Source organism: Platalea leucorodia (assembly GCF_965183815.1).
Source record: "Platalea leucorodia genome assembly, chromosome: 1".
In the NCBI taxonomy this organism is placed as follows: domain Eukaryota; kingdom Metazoa; phylum Chordata; class Aves; order Pelecaniformes; family Threskiornithidae; genus Platalea; species Platalea leucorodia.
The window spans coordinates 90,270,453-90,290,305 of NC_138823.1; the positions used below are offsets into that span (position 1 = coordinate 90,270,453).

Consider the following 19,853-nt stretch of genomic DNA (forward strand, 5'->3'; position numbering starts at 1 on the left):
AACATATTTATTTAAGTACATAAAATGACCCCAAGAGCAATTCTATCAAAATGAATACTTACACCCAGGAAGTATTTGCCTCAATGGATTTTCCTATATTCTTTGTATACAGAAACAAAAGCACGTACATAAATATACCAGATATTTCTGCCTATTTTTCTTCCCCTGTCTGAGATCATTTGGTAGATATCTCTGTGACATTTAAGGGAATCACTTGAGCCAGATCTCTTAGAAAATAATTTCTATTAATGACCACTCCTGGCCATAAGTGATTCAAAATGATTCAGCTTTCATCCACTTCTCTTTCCCTCTCTTTCCTTCCTTCTCTCTTTCTTTCTTTCCTTCCTTCTTTCTCTCTCTCTTTTTCTTCTTTTTTGCTTTGTCTAACCACTGCTCTGTGTGTGACGTGTGTGTATCACAGTGTCAGTGTGTGTCAAAGTCAAGCGCAGCTGTTAGAGAAAATAATTGCAGATACTATCAGACAAATCAGCAAGCTTTGGCGGTTAAGTCACTGGGAAAGTTATTGGAAGCAACTTGTCATTTAAGTTCAAAGTCTGTTCTTAGCTGTGGGCAAAGCGTTTCCATTTAAATTAGGGCAACTTAAGAGAAAATATAGCACTCTGCCTCCAATGAATTAATTATCTCTGGACATAAGTGTCTTCAATATAAAAGTCAAAGATACAGTTTCATAATGCCAACATTCCCCAAGTAGAGTTTTTTCAGAGGAGAGTTCAATGTAGCACATTATTAACAGGCATTTGGCTGGATTTGGTTTTAGTGTTACTAAGCTGCGTTGGCCTCTGGCAGTTCTTAATATTTGTCTTTTGGCCTCAAGACATTTTTCATACACAATTTTGATATGGCTAACAGAGATCCTGATACTGTCTAGAAAGGGACATATGTTGCTAAAGATGCATGTATGTAGGAAAACAAAATGCCCATCCTTCATACTAGAAAATCAAAAAATAAGTTACTTTTATCCACATGAAAGTAAGGCAGAAGCTGAAGGCTGTTGCCCCAGGAAGGCCTGAAGACACAGCGACTTGCTAACTCATCTGTGCATGCCCAGCTAGGACAGTGGGCTGAGAGATGGTGTCCAAAGTACCATGAGCCTGACTGACAAAATTTCCTTCTGTCTCTGCTGTAGGCACATACCAGTTCAGAGCTCCTGAGTCTACGCCACCCGACTCACCGGTTGGCAGGATAAAAGCCAATGATGCTGATGTGGATGAAAATGCAGAGATTGAATACAGCATCACTGAGGGGGATGGATATGGCATGTTTGGAATTACCACAGACAAGGATACACAGGAAGGAATTATAACTGTCAAAAAGGTACACATCTTAACACACTTAGTCCCAGCCTCTGAAATACCAGTCAAAACTTTATCTATCTAGCACATATTTGTTTCCCATTTTTAGTGCAATGAGTCATTTATTAATTTGAATGCTGTCTATTAGGAATCTTTACATTACCTATGTAAAGTTTCTTTTATACAAGCAATTGAGGTCCTTCCTCTTATACCCTCTTTACTAAACCAATGCACATAGTTTGAAAGACCTGAGAGAGTAAATAACCTAGGGAGTGGGATATGACTGAGAAAAATTTCTACAGTCTGAACATATCCACAGAATAGCTCAAGAAGGCACCACCATCCAACTGTGATGTTTTCCCCATGATGCTTACAGGATTTGCTCACTTACTAGAAGGTGCTGTGTTAAGACCACAGAAATAATCAGTGTCACATTGCCTATTTTGCACTATCTGAAGGTCTTGAATTGTATAGCTATAATGTATTAAAGTACATAGATAAATTTCTTTTGACTCACATTTTGTAAAAATGTAATTAATAAATCCATCAGCATGCTTTTGCTTTAGAAAAAAAATCACAGCACCTTGCTGGATCACAATGGACATCATCTACTAGGTTGCACATTGGCTGTCAGAAAAGGTTTGAGAAATATTGTTTACAGTGGGTTATCAGGCAAGCTTGATAAGGTTACAGATATCATCCTCCATCAGTTCAAGTTCAGTCATCACTGGATAGACATTGTGTAGATTTTCCGAACATGCACTTGCTTGTTGATATCAGTACGACACCTGTCATTACTTGTTTTTTAGGAGATGCCTTCCAGGGGCTGATTATGATATCAGTCTAACTCTGTTTGAATTTCTGTCTGTTGCTGACAGAAGCTGTGAATCTTCTACAACATAATGGAAATACGGGGTGACTACTCTCTCCCCACATTTCTTTAAGTACTGTAACAGAGTCACTAAATGCTGCTGCTTCTTACTTTTAACAGAGTGTAATATAGTCATAGCTTTTCATAAAATCATATTTTCCTTGATGGGTGGTCCTGGATGTCCAGACATAAGATGGCACAGTGTTTTGTTTCAGCGATGGAATGCCAATATTCAAACAAGCAGCTCCTAGAAAATCTTCCCCCCTTTAGTGTGTGGTGCTTAGAGGCAAGGAATAGATAAGAAAACATCAAAATGCCAAAAATGTCAGAAAAGAAAGCATGAAGAGTTAAGACTATTTGAGAAGGAAACATTAATTGATGTTTAGGAGTTCAAGGCATAGAATTTCCTGAAAAAGTGGGTTTTTTTATACCGTATCATCAGTAGCATAGAGCCCTGTCTTTCTCCTTTCTGCTGGTTCAGTCTCCTGTTACCTAGCACTGGCCTCTCCATGACATCCCCATATTTATTTGTCTCATCCAGCTGCAAGCCACAGCAATCCCCACAGACCTCTCAATTTTTTTTTTCCCCTCTTCCCAGGCATTGGATTTCGAAAATAAAAACCTGTATATTCTGAAAGTGGAAGCTACCAATACTCACGTGGACCCTCGATTCCTCTACCTGGGGCCATTCAAGGACTCAGCTACAGTCAGAATTCAGGTGGAGGATGTAGATGAACCCCCCGTGTTCAGCAGACCAGCATACATAATGGAAGTGAAAGAAGATGTTCCAATAAACAGTGTAATAGGAACAGTAACCGCTCAGGATCCAGATGCTGCCAAGAACCCTGTCAAGTAAGCATAGACTATTTCAGCTTGTGTGTAAATCTTTACAGCTTTAATTTTGCTTTTTTCATGTCAGCACCCCCCCACACACACTTTTAACAATGAAATTGTTCAAGTATGCTTAAATATGGAGTATTGTAGACAGTAAATGGTCTCTCACACTTGACCATATCTAGGTATGTGTGATTGTGTTTGCATGGCCCTTGCATCTTGAATTACATCCTATCCTCTTCAGTAACTAATGTTTGTGGTTATTTCTACCACGGAACAATTAACTGCAAAGAGAGCACTAAGAAGATGTTAGTGTTTTCCTTCCACCTTTAACATTTTCCAGTACAGTGCGGTGCATCCTCTTGGCTATATGACAGGGGCGTGATTCAGCAGCCCTTTCTTCTCCCATCCGTCCAGACCTGCTTAACAGAGGTCACATTTACCTCCTCTAAACTGCAAGTATAAATGCCTTAAAAGCAGCTCCTGTGCGCACACAGACTCTGATCTCACTTGTATCGGTGTAAGGTTAATAAGATAAGAATCAGTCTCATGGACTTCATAAATTATGCTTGCCATGAATCAATAAACTAATCTTAGAGGAAGTGGAGGAAATGTTAAGGTTGGAGTAGCTAAACCTAAGCCTTCATTTTTTGTAAATTAACAGGTACATTGTTTCAGTACATTTCAAAACATACTGGAGTACTTAAGTCATATTGGATAGAGTATAAAGGAACTTTTAAATAGTTGTGTGCTTTAATTAAATTTCATTGCGACTGACAAGGCAGTAAGAGGAGGAAATGAAAAATACAGCAATATTAAATCCAGGTCAATTTTCAGCATGTCTCTGGGTTGGGCACCTTGGAAATGCAATAGTAGTCTTAAGATCAAAGTAAACAATGCAGATTTAATAAAAATCCGATCCATCAATACTTTGCACTTCTGCAAACAACTATCTTTCATCAAGGTATCTTACAATGTTTATGAGGCATGAGTAAGGTTTAAGCTCTCAGCTCATCTTGTGAGAGGGGTAAATATTATTGTCTTAATTTCCTAGATGAAGAAACTAAATCTAAAACATTTCTGGCAGAAACCCTCTCTGTCTTCAGTTTACATGTAATGCCCTGTACATGAACTCTTGTTCAAGACTAAGCCTTCTAATTTTAATTAAGGTTTGCTTTCATTTATATCATGACATGCAAAAATTATATGGAGTTCTAGACTAGCAGAGCATAGTAACTTAAAGAGCAACATGTTTTGCTGACTTTGGTGAAGCCCAGGGACAGAATGAACACCTTCTATAGCATGTCTTCATGGGCGTGCTAGCATGAAGATGAAAAACTGGTTGGGGTGACACCCAGGCCCCTTACAGTTTTCATATGAACCTGCTTTTTTATATCTAACGACACTGGAGAGTGAGGGGAGTGCTTCCCTGCTTCCCTCTGCTTCCCTGTGGTGATAACTACAATCATTTGCATTTCACACCAGCACCAGCTCCTAATTATAAGTGATTTACAGTGGATAGGGATTATGCTGTTCATTGTTGAGTACTGCCTACTGGCTCTTTTCTATTAATTGAATGTGTGTGCTAAAACTTACCTTTCTTTCAAAGGACAGTTCTTTAATATAGTACAGGTACTTTGCGTATTAAAGTATCAGATAATTATTGAGCAAAATTTAGCAGAGGTGTCAAAATTGATGCAGTGCAGCAGAAAACTTGTCTCCTTTATACTCTAATAGCATGCAACAGTCAAGGTGAAAGGAGAAGAAAAAGAAAAATGAGGAAGAGGTTAGAGTAATAGAAATAAACACAGCAAGAAGAAACATGAAAATCAGTAAGAGGGGAAGGAAATCAGCAGAGAGCAGTAGACTGAGACATTAGCTTGCAATAAATGTAATTTTATGGTGCTAATATCTTGGGTATCTCCTAGAATTTAGGGGCACGGGTTGAGTCTGCATCTTTTTGACAGGGTGATTTTTTTTTTTCCATCATGCAATAGAGATGCTAAATCTGATTTTCACTCTGAGCTTCGGGGAGGATGCAATTAGACTGTATATATATGACTTGTCACTTGCTTGTCAATTTTTCTTGAGGGTTAAAAATAAAATCTTTAGACACTTGATATTACAATGAAAATCTTCCATTTTCTCCTCTACTCGAGTGAAGATATCTCTTTTTAAACAAACTGAGCCCTAACTCTGTTAGATGAAAGCCCCTTTGATCTTCCATTAAAGGAAACCTTCACAATATCATTATGAAAATGCATTATGAAAAATTCACACACATATCCCTTCCTGACCCACAAATCTTCCTGACTTGTGGTTACATTAGACAGCAACCTGCTGAACATCAGAAGACAATGAAGCAATAGCAAAATATGAAGCGGATATCTGCCCTTTTTGTAAGGGTACATAATCGTTCATGACCTCTATATTGGTAGAGCTACATTTCATCAGTCCAGCCCTTATAAATAAGCTTTGCTGTGATGCAACATTAAGAAAATACAAAAATACACCAATAGATGTTTGGCTATATTTGAATATGCATCCATGCGTAACGACATTAATATACTCCTGAGTAACACTCCACTGTCCAGCTGTGTTATAAAAAAAAGTTTTGCATTCTGCTTGTGTTTGATCTAAACAGAAATATTATGAGCTGCTGCATACTGAAAAAAATAATGCTGCAACTGGCACTGCTGTATTGTACATCAGATCTTTTTAAATTGCTAGTTGAGTTTTTTTGCTATAGTAACTCCTCAGAGGCATAATGAAGTTCATCAGTCACTGGAACTGTCTCCCTGCTGTGATTTGATTTACTAAAGTATCCCAGATGAAAATGATCTGCAAACAAATGTAAGGCTTAATTTTGTTTGTGTATTTTACTGACAACATATTTGCATGTATTAGATTCTCTCTTTCACCCTCCCCTTCTTTCCGTTATGTACAAGGAGAGACTGGAATCTACATAGATACCTTTTAACTTCCTAGCTTGTCAATTCCTCAAGGTTTGAAAGGGATGAAGTCCTGAAATCTGACAAATACACACCAGTAATTTCATTAAATAAATGTAAAAATGAGTTTGATGTTGTCTGCTTAATTCTTACTAGGTTATGATCCATAAGTCAGAATCACCACCAATTCAACATAATTAACAGTCCTTGATCAAAAGAGACTGGATTATACAAACTGAGAAACAGAAATGACACTCTAGCTTATTAAAATCATCTTTCTAGACCAGGGTTAATAGTATAATTAGAATATACTTTAACTGCATTGACCTTGTATGTATTTTCTTTTGGATATGAAGAAATAAAATTAACATTTCATTAAGAAGCTGTTCTCTGGTTGTGGGTTTTTTTTGGTGTGGTTTTTTTTTTTTTTTTTGTGGGCTTAACTTTCCACTGTACAAATGACTGAATACACATATGGTTTTACAAGGATTTATATTTTAAAATTCTTAGTATCTTGAAGAAGTCCTCAATGTTACAGCTCTGGTAACCTTAGAAAAAGTCCAGAACAATTTTTTTTTTTTTTTCATTTCTTCCAGATACTGTACCACAGACTGAATTTGCGAAATCTTGCAAAGTAAAGATAGTGATTACAATATGCCAAGGCATTAAAATGTGCTAAGGCAGTAAGATATTTTAAGTCCATTCATAATATGAAGCATGAGTGAAAGCATAATTGAAGAAAAAAAACAGCAAATGGACAACTCACGCCTAAAGCTAGTTGCTTATATAAATATCTTGCTGAATAAGAGCCTGAAACATACTATTACAGTTGGCTGGAACAGCTAATCTATGGAAAATCCTGATATTTAATTTCAAATAGGAATGCAAAACCTAGGTTTACTGCAAAATGGAAATACCAAAGTATTTCAGCTGAAAGATATGGAAATGAGCTACAGAATATCTGAAAAATAATTGAATTCACAAAATACCAACATAATATCATATAAAAACCTGAATGAATGAAAGTTAAAATGAAATGTTTACCATATCAAATACTTACTTTGTCAAAATATAAGAGAGTCAGACCGGTTTGTATAAACTTGTTTCCATCAAACATTTCAGCTAAGTCAACGAATTCACATGTACTATTTAGATTTGGACAAAACAACACAGCTTGCTGGAGCTGTCCATCAGTCAGCTCTGCGTATTACATACCTTCTCACATACTCTTTTCTAGCTGATGGTAACGTTACAATGCTGCATAAAGGAACTAGATTAGTGACACCACAGCTGACTTCATGCAGCTGAAATTGTGGTGCTGTTCGTCAAGTGACAGCAATGAATAAAAACTAAATCAGCTCTTGAAAAACTAGCAAGGTGTGCCTATGCAAGTCCTACCAAAAAAAGTTAGCTTTTTGTGCGAGTACCTTTGAATCTCCTGTGGTTGTTTCCACAGGAATTTAATGTGGAAAAAGAAAAACAGTTTAGTGCAAGTAATTAATACTTGCTATAGTTTTGTTTCGAAGGCAGGCTACGCTAAAATTCTTATTTTAGAATAAGACCAGTCTAATTTGCTGTGGATATTGTATCCCATTTTTTTTACTTGCAAAGAAGAAAAAAAAAATGTAGTTACAAGATAATTAGCAAGTTAGTTCATTTTAAACCTTTGTCAGAATCACATGTTTCAACTGGACTCTTCTATTCCCTCCTTCTTCCATGCAAGATCTTTCTCAGAAGTTAAGAGACACTGCGCAGGCACTGGGAAATCTGTGCAGAATAAGGCACGTGTCACACAGCTGCTCCTAGGGCAGAGCAGGGAACAGAAATTTTTCTTCAGCCTCTATATTCCCCTCAATTCTGTAGTGGCAGTAAACTCTGCCAGTCATTCTCCTGGCCCAGTTTTCATCTGACTGCATACCAGCTCAGCCGTATCTTTACCCTTGTCTGGACACAAGGGACAGCAGTAGCTGCCTTGTCTCCATCGACGTGGCCTGCAAGGAGACCAAGGGACCACACTGGGCTTCCTAAGGCTCTCTCCTGGATTGTACATCAGCACACATTTGGGCTTGAAAGCAGAGCAGAATAATGCAATTGCATTCTTGCTTTAGCAACATCAGAGACATATTTCTTTCAAAACCCCCGTAATTTATGCAAGAATTTTCTCTTCATGAGAGATGAGACCAAGTCACAGCATTTGGATCCGGGTGGTAGCACCCTCTCCTGTGAACTGGGGAGCTCCGCTTTTAAAGTTGGATTCAGTTCAGCAGAAAAAGCAAAAGTTCAGATTGAAAATTTGAATCCGTATGTAGACTCTGAGCTCCTCCAGAGCTTGTTAGCATTCATTTTCACATCTAGATACCATCAAGCAGGGCTGGGCATGTTAGTTATTAAAACTACAATTACAGCAAACCTTTACGTGATATGTACTATGGAATAATGAATCTCTGTTCTGTACTGACTTGTTTTTGGGGAGCAGTCTTTTTAAACACTGGGAAGTGAAAGGCAGAAATGCACCCCAGCTGACAAATTTTATATCAGAAATTATTTGGAACAGTTGAGATATCAAACCATAAAAAGAGGGTTTTATAATGGGAAAGCCAACTCAGCCTTAAAATAAACTTCATATCTTTCAGGACACAGACTTCACATTTCTCACTAAAAACAAAGCTTTGATGATTCTCAGAGGTATGTAAATTCTGCAGTAATTCATTTATTCAGTGACAATGCTCCACCTTCTAAATCAAATGTGTCATTATCCAGTAGCTCAGAACTAGCTCTTTGTGTGAGTATATAAAGACTCTGAAGCCTCTGCTGAAAACAAAAGGCAACCCCATTTACTAGCTGTTTGATGTCTAGTCTTAGAAAATGGTTTAAGAACATAGAAACTAAAAGGAAAGCATTATCCTAACCCCTGTCTCTGTATTTGCAGGTACTCTGTAGATCGACACACTGATATGGACAGAGTATTCAACATCAATTCAGGAAATGGTTCGATATTTACTTCAAAACCCCTTGACCGGGAAACACTGCTATGGCACAACATTACAGTAATAGCAGCAGAGATCAGTAAGTCAAACCTAAATACCACTGCTGTCCCTGATGTAATGAATTTAGCCTTCTAGCTGAGCGTGTGAAAAGCACGGCTGGACAGATGTCAGGTTATATGGATAGTCCGCTCAATACTAATGAAGAAGCAGAAACTCTGCAAGAGGGGGTCTGCAGTTTTGTGCTTGCTAGGGACACAGTTCATGAAGAGGTAACTTAGCTGAGCAGGGAGGAAAGGTAACAATTCTGTGTTTTCTAATCAGTAATAGCCATTTTTAATTTTGAACATGATTGTTGAATTCTGAAATTGGCATGCAGCAAATAGGATGGTTTAAAGCCAAACTGCATTCCATGGCTGAATTCAGTGTGATCCAGACTGAATATAGCACAGGCTGGATGTTTTCAAGTAAGACTGAGGTGACTGGGCTGAGCTAGGTGCCCAGATTGGAATCAGTTTTAAGGATTCCTGTTTTTAACTTCTTTCACGTCCTTTGAAATTATGAGCTAGTTAGTTACAAATCAGTCTGTCAGTTTAGGGTTGCTCAGAAGAAGTAATCTTGTGATAATACTAGTTGTGTTGATTTTAGGAGCAGAAATGCCAGGGATCTAGATAAAGACATGTATGCTAGGTGGCCTTAATAAACAGTCCTCTTTATTTTAATACATTAACTATAAGCATGTGTCATGCCAAAATATTAGGGAAGGCAATTCTATTTGCTTTTGCAGAGTCACAGTGACTATGATTGTGAAGCATGGTGGAATGGTAGATAGATCTAATATAAACACCAGTTCTGAGACTGTCACAAAGTCTTTGAGCAACTCAGAGGCTAAATGTTTTGGTTTTGTGGGGTTTTTTTTAAACATAATCCGAGATGATATAAGCTCTACTTTCTTATGTTGTGTGTATGTGTATATGGCTCAATCAGCTGCTGAACAGTGAGAAGAGTGTAACTAAGGAGTACTTGACTCCAGCTTTCTTTATGCTGTAGGTCTTTTTAAAACTGAAAACTGATGTGAAACAATACTATTGAGGCAAGCAGACAGGGTTATGTAAAAGAGAGGTGGGCTAGAGCCTACAGGAATTATGTTTCTTAATAGTTTTCTCCCTCTCTTGAAAGTTTGCACCTTTTAATGCTAGATATGCAGTTTCAGCATAGCAAACACTGACTTCTGACTGACTGTTAGTCAGGTGTTTCTGTTTCTATTAAGTCTTTGAAGGAGTAATCTAGGGTCAAGAGTTGTACATTACAGACTGAGCTCCTGGGTAGAGGAGAAGGGAAAAATAAACACCTAAAAAGGAAAGAATAGCAAGAACATTTAAGAAGCATACTTGCATTGATCCCAGTGGAGCTGAAATAATATACAGTATAGAAAATTGAATGCTCTCTGAAAACCAACTTAGCATCTATATGAAATACTCATTTAGTTCCTTGCCTCCTCCCCTAAGGATGGACCTTCTACTGGGCCAAACCCTCTCAACTAAACCTTTTGTGTCTGACACAGGCTTCCATCTTAATTACTGTTCCTCTTTAGTCCAAATCCTTCCAGGCTGCCACAAGCTACTTCCCAGGCTGTGCTTCACTGAGCCTAGACCAAATTTGGCATAACTGGGGTAGATGCCTTCCAAAGGCAATTTTCTTGGTTGAAATGCAGCTACTGTTTAAACAAGCCTTGGTCTGATCCAGGCTACCTCACTAATTTTAGCCTCAAGAGACTAGACTGGAAAGCACCACTGCTTAATGCTCCTAGCCAAAACCAGTACTTTCTAGCAAGGCTAGCTAAAGTCCCATTCCACTAAATTCTAGCTAATCACTGCTTCTGTTAGTGACATACCATCACATCAAACTCCAGGTATATTTCACTGAAGTAATCTAAAAGAAATATCCAGTCAAGTTACAGGCAGGATACGCTTTCAGATGGTGTTCCCTTTGATATTAAAAAAGTAAAAAAAAAAAAAAAAGTCATAAAGAGAAACACCTTTCAGTGATGACTGTTCTTGATTTCATTTTACAGTAGAACAAAAAATGAAAATATAGAAGTTGTTTTGCCTTTAATTGTCTAGAATGATCAGTAAGTGTAGATAGCTTCATTTTTTAATGTTCTTCTTTTTCACCATTATGAGCTGCAGTTGCTCAGCAGCCCGGAGAATCATGCTGTGAATGTTGCAAACAAATAGTTGGTGAAACACTGGGTCAGTACATCTGCCACAGTCAGCAGGCAAACTGGCAATAAAACTCAGTACACAGGGCTACTGATTTACAGCTGCAGAATTACAGCTGATTTACCTGAGAGAATTCCCAGGGTATTTTTAAATATTCTTTACTTAACACTTAAGGGTAAATCAAACATTGGCAGAACTTTGAGGCTGTATTCAGAAGAAAAAAAACAAAAAAACAAAAAAAACAGAAACAGTTTTGTTGCTGGCTCAACAGAAAACATACCACTGTAGAGATGAATAGATTTAAGCAGTTTGTTGAGTGAGATTTTTTTGGAGATGGAGCCCAGAAATAATTAAAGGATAATGCAAACAAATTAACTTACATCAATTAATTTACAAAAATAATTTGAAAGATGACAAAAAAAGACTTAAAGATGCATACATATATTTCAACTTACATTTCCATTAAATCAGAAAAAAGGCCCATGTCCATAGAGCATAGAGTTTTTATGAAGCTTCTATTTATTACAGTATCATTTTAAATTCTGAGAATTTTAAGTACCTAGAAATAAAATGAAAATATCTAGTTCATGGTTCAAAAAGCAGGAAAGAAAACAATTGTAATTCTTGAGAGGAGAAATACATTTGCCAATATATTTGAATGTATTTGTTAGAAAGGTATGCCCTTATAAAATAGTCTTGCCAATAGTCCTGCGACTTCAAATGAATACCTTTGATTTCTGCCTATTATAAAAATTCAACATTTGTATTGATGTATTTTAGCATAGAATTCAGTCTAGTCTATATTATACATAAACTGTTATTTTATACATTGAATGAATTTAGCCCAATGGTTCATATTAGAAAGTGGTTTATGCTTAATGGAATCATATTAACTTCAGTGGGACTGTGGAGCTTTAAAGTACAATATTTTGTCCAAATGACTGAGCTCTGTAATATAAATATACAGTGTCAATTTTGGAGAAGGCATTTTCAAATTTATAATAGTATGATAAACACAGTAATGGGACTTTTATTAAAGCCTAACCCAACAAGCTACTATAATAAATGCTTGTAGAAGCATAGAGAGTCTTAGATCTGCTATATTTTATTGCACTATTTTTTTCACTTGAATCATAGGTTAAAATGCATTAATAAATTATATTAACATGGGTAGAAAATTAACGCAGCAAAACTCAGTGTGAGCCCTCATGAAAGGGAGGGGGGTGGTATTTATTTTAAATTAAACTAATTTCAATCATCACACTCATTCCCTCATAGATTTCACACACTCGCATTCCCACAGCCACATACTCCCAGGCACTGAGGTGGGTATGTCTGGGTGACCTGGTCTAGATCATTTTTTGTGTAATGTGGAGCACAAAGGACACAGACCAAGTCCTGGCAATGTCTCTTGGTTTCCTTTTGACTGGTGATGACAAATTGGTTTGGGGACAGGTCTTGTACCTTTTAGGAGTCGATGGTTATTGTGATGTCACTTTTTAACTCGCAGTCTTGCCTATTTCACCATTCACGGCTCCTAGGCGAGGTTGCTGCCTGTTGCCTTTCTTCCTTATTTTGTGTATCTTCATGACTAAAGCCTGTCTCCCCCCAACAGGAAAAGGAATGGTCCAACAGGACCAATGGCCCAACAGGACCAATAGTCCAACAGGAAAAGGAATGGTATATACAATGTGGTGCATTTCCAAATGTTTTCATTTTCATATAGAAAGATGACAATATTTTCATCAGTATTTTGTGCTCGGGAATATCCTTGCCAAATTCAATCTCTTGACACTATGCAGTCCTTATAGGGAAAAAAAAGTTTACATACGGGGATCTGCAGATTCTATATAGTGCTTATGTTCTTCAGCTGATACATTTTAGTGTTAACTCTAGAATATCAGCCAAGTCAATTCATAACAGATTAGAAAATATCTGGGATTACAGCCACAGTTACTATTTATATAACGTAATGGTAATCATGGTAGCTTAAGGAACTGCGTCATAAGATTTGTAGGGGACAGAATATCATATATTACAGGTGAAGAGGAAAAAAACCACTCAATCCCATCTTCAAGACTCTTCAGTCTTCCTGTTTCAGAGTTAAGGAAAGGAATATGTTCTAGAAACTGTGTTGCCACCAAACTGTATCGTTAATAAATAGATTTCATTTAATTCCAGTATCATATTTTTATGTATATATATATATCACATATACATTCATAATCATACTTGGAGTGTTCAAAGGAATTTGTAAATGCTGGACTCTTACCCAATCTTATCTGTATAGCTTACACAGAATCAGAGTAATGATAACACAGCATGATTTTGTGGATTCACCCCATAATGCATTCCCCAGAAATAAACAGAATATAAGTGGTGTGTTGTGAGTGAGAAGAATTAAGGCAATGTGCCCGTCCTGCACTGAATCAGTAGCTGGGCTAAATAAAATCTCTGTTCTTTCTGGTTTTATCATTTCAGACAACCCAAAACAAAGCAGCCGTGTCCCAGTGTTCATTAAGGTTTTGGATGTAAATGACAATGCTCCAGAGTTTGCCATGTTTTATGAGACCTTCGTCTGTGAAAATGCAAAGGCAGAACAGGTGTGTTGTCTGTAGTAAGAAAATATTCCAAATTAATTGAGTTTTGCTACTACTCTTGCATCACCTCATCAAGAGGTATACTTCGCATTGCATCAAACTGTCAGTTTTGCAAAATTAAATTAAACAGTGGCTGCACAGTTTCTGATTATGCTTAGTATTCTTGCAGCTAATGTGACAGTATGTTTTACACTGTTGTTTTCTGTACTGCACCTTGTTATCCCTGATTCATTTTCATTCTGTGATTCTCTGCTTTATTTGGGCACCTCCACTGTCTCCTTCAAAACCAGTTTCAGGTCTGTAACTGTTACAGGTCCTGTCTGTGATAGAACTATTTCCTGCCCGATAGCTCTCACTCTGCCAGTCCTATTACTAACTGGTTCAAAGTAGCAGATAATTTGGAAGATTCAGCCAAACAATTCCTGTGACATGAGATTTGGGTAGATAAATATACAGTCAGCTTGGACTGTCTCACCTTTCATCTCTATTGCTTGTCACATGCAAAGGTTTCCTACCCGTCTGGAGTGGCATCAACCCAAGCCTCCTCTTGAATTCAACATAATTTTCCTGCCAACTTTCAAATTCGTTATGTTACTGACTGATGCCGTGGAATACATGGTGATTCTAAACAGCATCAGCAGCACATGGATCACTTTTCTTAAGCTCGCCATAGCAGCATCAGCTACCTTAAAGCAGAAGAAAAAAATGAATACAATAAGATTGCTTTACAATCCTAGAGTAAATAACTAAGCGTAAGGTCCACTGACTTTGAAGATAATTTTGTTCTTATTGTTTCAGCTGATACAAACATTAAGTGCTGTTGATAAAGACGACTCTTACAGTGGACATCAGTTTTCATTCTCCTTAGCTCCCGAGGCAGCCAGCAGCTCAAACTTTACACTACAGGACAACAGAGGTGAATTTCTAGGAAGGCTTTTCTTTATTATTTCATCCTTGCTTTCAGTCTCCAGATGAAGATCTAATGTGTGCTTTGTGTTTCCAGACAACACGGCAGGGATTTTCACCCGAAAAACCAGATATAACCGGCATGAAATGAGTACCTACTTCTTGCCAGTGGTAATATCAGACAATGACTACCCTATCCAGAGCAGCACTGAAACGGTGACTATTCGAGTATGTGCTTGTGACCATCGAGGAAAGATGCTGTCCTGTAGCGCTGAAGCCTTGGTTCATCCTACTGGTCTTAGCACTGGGGCTCTTATTGCCATTCTTCTCTGTATTATTATATTACTTGGTAAGTAGCTCGGAGGTATTTTGTTCCTTTCATGGTTATTTTGCATGGCTACAAGTGATTATACCAAGGCTAGGACAAGAGCAAAGCAAAGACATCCTTGTCTTATCCTGCATTTGTATTATTCTATTTCTCCTTCTGAGGGCTGCTAGAGATATGGTGTATAGAACATATCCTATCTAATCTTAGCTATCTAAAAGTTAGCAGTGACCAAGCAAGGGGAGACAGCTGGGCTCCACCCTCTGGTCAATGGAAAGAGACAGGCACCTGTAGAGAGACATTCATCCCATCCTGTTATTGGTATCTGAGATGGACCAGGCTAATCACCCTCTGTAGGTGTTTTTCTCTTTCTGTTGACCATAGAAGGAGGCCAGATAACTTAATTTTAAACATTTAACTTTCCATGTCTAAACTGAGGAGAAGCAAGTCTCAGTGCTTCTGTTCTGCTGGAAAAGGATGCTGAAATGCTCTCAAAAGCTGCAGGGTCCTCCCTTTCAAGCACCTGTGATTATGAAGAGGTTGGATCCTGAGTGTGGAGGATGTACAGATCTCTGGCTACAGCACTTACAGGTCATCAACATTTATTTTTTTATAAAAATAAGGACAGTTTGCAACATGTCTCACATTCCTCTCACTCAGATTCCACCCCTCTTGTACAGCAGAGATGACTGGTCCCTCAGCCATTAGCCATAGTCTATTCATCTGGGAGATCTGTACAATACAACACAGGCAGTTCTCAGGGAGATGTTATTAGTCACCTTTAGTATTTGGCCAGGAAAGAAGGCAGTCAGACCAATTTTATAGCAGTAGGGTCGAGCAGGGGAGAAAATGTTTCCTCAGTGATTCCATTTCTTTCTACCATGCTCGTACCTTCCTTGGACATGCTCATCACCACTGCAGAATTATCCTGATCTTTACTGTTAACAAAATTTCCCTCTCCTGTGATGAGTCAAACACCATGTTGTGATTCTCAGACTTTAACAATATGGTCATGGCTTGCCCAAATAAGCACTATCCCATTTTCAGAAAAGATTCCCACAATAGCAATCTTACCCCTAATTCGCCATTAAATTCATTTTTCAAAACATAATATCATTGCCTCTAAGGGCTGAGACCACTTTGTATCAAGTTCCTTACCAGAAAAAGAAATCTAATGCTGCAGGTAGTCTTGCACTCGTTAGTACAACTGTGCTCATTAATATAAATCTGACATTAAACGATTTCCTGCTTTATGTCAATCGAAAATAATTGATTCTGTGTGCTAAGCAGCACTTTATGTCAATTACTGCTCACGCCACCATGCACCATAAGCAGATTTTCAATTAACTCAGCTATATAATTTTCTATTTTCAGGCTGGTTGCAGGTTTGCATGTGCAACCACTACTGAGTGAAAAACAATACTCTGGGCAGACCTGAACCACAACTTAAAGTTTAGCAGCAACAAAAAGTGCCTGTAATTTGCTAGGTTTATTTGCAGTTTGACTAAGTCTAGCAGCTTATCAGGAGGCCTCAGATACTGCTGAACACTGTCATGCAAATAAAGGTGATGTACTTTAACATATATCTTCTAATGGGGTTTTTTTGCCTGCAAGTTCAGCACAAAATAAGAAAACCCAAGTATCAGAGATGTGACATAATTATCAAAGTCTCATCCTTGCATATGCTGTGTAACACCTTTTTTGTTAATGAGATACTTCAGCAGCCCTTCCATGTAAAAACTATCATTCCTACGCTTTCTCAGATCGTTCTACTGCTCGCTATTCTGGAAGCCCATTCAAAATTGACACTGTGTTTTTTTCAGGTTCTCCAAATTTTTCTCTAGCTATTTCTGTTCTCTCACATAGACCTTTCCCCAGTCCACCCACGTAGTGTCACAGCTTTATGCTTTTAAGGAAGAGAATTCTCTCTTACTGCATTTTTGCACAGCAGCACAAAGAAGCATCACTCAGATCAGGACTCTTACGTGACACCATAAGTAAATCCTCATCATTAGGGTGAGAGCCTGAAGCTTTCACCATCGAACCAGCCATCTTAATTCCTTCAGTTTCATCGCCTCAGTTATTTCCTTTCAGCACATATTAACAGATGTTCTCCTTTACTCACGCTATTCCTGTGGTAAAGATAGATACAACAGGAATTAGAGAGTTTTCCTACTTTATCCGATCTTCTTGGGATCCCTCTATAGTCAATGGAGAAAAAGAGTATAAGACTCTTCCACAACATGCCTGAGCACACCTACAGATAGCATCTTGCTCTAAGCAATCCTGCAGGGCAGCCCATCATTTAAAAAAAAAAAAAAAAATCATATTTTTGTCTGTTGAAGGAAGCTAAGAAAGACTAGTTTCAATGGGCTAAAATTTTGTTTTGGGGATGTCCTTACTCCTTGGCGTTGCCCTTAAAAGGGTTACAAATGAGGAAGGGACTGCCAAAAAAAAAAGTCTTTAACAGTTATTGTGCTTTGACTCACACACCGTTTTAGAAACACAGCTGACATGAAAGATAATTTTAAACCACCTTATTGTCTCATATCAATGAGTTTAGGCATTTTCTGATTTGCTTTGTTATGAAAGATCTATAAAGACAGGAAGATGTGTCATTTCTCAGAGTTTGCACAGCAGAGCTGAAATACTGGGCACTGCGGACCTCAGACTATGAAAACAACAGTGATAGGATCCCGGCTCCTTGCTGCTGTTCATTTGTAAATATTCAGTCATTTTCCATCTTAAGGTAGAATCTAGCTAAGAAATCTGAAATTAGCTTCTAAAGGAAATAACGTGTTGAACATATCCCCTCCCACCCTCTGTGCCCACTTCTCCAACAGTACTGGGGATCATTGTTGAGTAAAAATATCTAAATTTTTGATCAGGGCCATGGAAAGAGTTCCTGCCCTCCAAATAAATGAAATATATATACACACACGAACTTTAGAATGAAAGGCATAAAATTATCTGTTTGAGAAATTTCATGCCTTTGACAGATTAAATAATGCCATTACCATATCTCATCAGTCTAAGATTTAAGCTGTGTACTTTTTTAAGGTGATGTACATTGTAAAAACACGCCAGGGAAGTTTATAAAACTTGGACTTTGTGCTGCCTGCAAATCCACTCCATATTCCAAGCTTTTTTTCCAGATGAGAAGAGATTTACTCATCTTGAAATGCAGCTTTGCTAACCTGTCATCATGGCCCAGTACATACTAGCCTTGTCCATAGCACAAGTTGCATCTCATCCCAGGGGTTCAAGGCAAATAACACCTAATGTTACTTATTTTGGAGAAAGTGTTTCTCCCTTCCCAGCTCTCATGAAACCAGTTGTGTTCTCAAGGCAGCAAAATTGCTATATGACTCTGGGTAAAAATGTGCCTACTGACAAAAAAATACTCCACTTGGCTTCTTAAAAGCTTGACATCTCCTTTCTTCTAGTGCATATCCATGCCATTTCATCTCCCAAGGTACTCAGAGGCAGAGCAAGCACAGTCTGAAAACCTGACGTGCAAATGCACCTCATGTGCATTTGCAGTTTTGCAAAACATCTTTTAAAACTTCGGATTCGGGCAGAGGCACAGCATTTTTTCTGGGTTTTAATGGAGCTGGGGATTAACCTTTCCCTTTCTCTTCCCCTGTTATTTTTGTTTCCAGTTACAGTGGTGCTGTTTGCAGCGCTGAGACGGCAGCGGAAAAAAGAGCCTTTGATTATTTCCAAAGAAGACATCAGAGACAACATTGTCAGTTATAACGATGAAGGTGGTGGAGAGGAAGACACCCAGGCATTTGATATCGGCACGCTGAGGAATCCCGAAGCCATAGACGATAATAAATTACGCAGAGACATCGTGCCAGAAACACTTTTTATGCCACGGCGGACTGCAACAGCGCGAGATAACACAGATGTCAGAGATTTCATTAACCAAAGGTTAAAGGAAAATGATACAGATCCAACGGCACCCCCGTATGACTCGTTAGCAACCTACGCGTATGAAGGTAATGGTTCTGTGGCCGAGTCCCTCAGCTCCTTGGAGTCGGTGACTACGGACGGAGATCAGGACTACGATTACCTCAGTGACTGGGGGCCTCGGTTTAAAAAGCTGGCAGATATGTATGGCGCAATGGACAGTGACAAAGACTCTTAATATGTTGCCTTTTTTCTTTCTTTTTTTTTTTTCCTTCTCATTTTCAGAAACAGCATTGAGATATGTGAAGTGGTTATTTCTTTCTATTTCTCCACAGCTGTCTGAAAGGGTTCTCTGTTCTACCCGTTCTAATTGTCTAATGACTGCAGTATGTGTGGATCAGCCGTCAGAAAACTTTTTCTAGTATCATTTTATGAGCTTCCAAGAGGCAAAAATTCTTATTTTTTAGTGCATCCAGTTTACCAAGCCAATCTTACAGGCACGGCAGTAGTGGAGGGGGAAAAAAAGATCAGATGGGGAGCAATATTTTTACTTGTTCTGCTTATATTGTAAATTGGAGTATATTACTGTTTAAGCTCACTTGCTCTTTTTACTTGTAGTCAGACTATTCAGCTCAGACGACTGCTCTGTCAATTGTGTATTGCACATCCCAATGTAATGAGGTACGCTAGTTTACCCTATGTATTATAGTCAAAAGTAGTGGTGATGGAATGAAGGTTTATTATATGAGTAAGCTGAGAAAAAACATCAAACATGCATTTTACTCATGAGGAGGGTAGGAAGACCTAACGGTCATTTAAATCTAAGTGTTTTTCTAGAACTTGCCATTGCCCCCAACACACTGAATCATACTAACACACACATATATATAGTTCATTGACTGCTATGTATATATTCTTCTGACCTAGCATTG

General features: G+C 38.1%; 1 protein-coding gene across 1 annotated transcript in view; it reads left to right on the forward strand.

Annotated features, from left to right (window-relative positions):
• LOC309589246 (cadherin-6) overlaps positions 1-19,159 on the forward strand; it is a gene marked incomplete at both ends in the record, with an annotated part of 49,014 nt that extends 29,855 nt beyond the window's left edge. The window contains 7 exons of the mRNA XM_082309211.1: positions 1,148-1,335; positions 2,783-3,036; positions 8,899-9,035; positions 13,657-13,778; positions 14,574-14,691; positions 14,779-15,030; positions 18,669-19,159. Coding sequence (XP_082165337.1) covers positions 1,148-1,335; positions 2,783-3,036; positions 8,899-9,035; positions 13,657-13,778; positions 14,574-14,691; positions 14,779-15,030; positions 18,669-19,159 — 1,562 coding nt within the window. The remainder of the gene's footprint in view (positions 1-1,147; positions 1,336-2,782; positions 3,037-8,898; positions 9,036-13,656; positions 13,779-14,573; positions 14,692-14,778; positions 15,031-18,668) is intronic.
• Between the last annotated feature and the right edge of the window lie 694 nt (positions 19,160-19,853).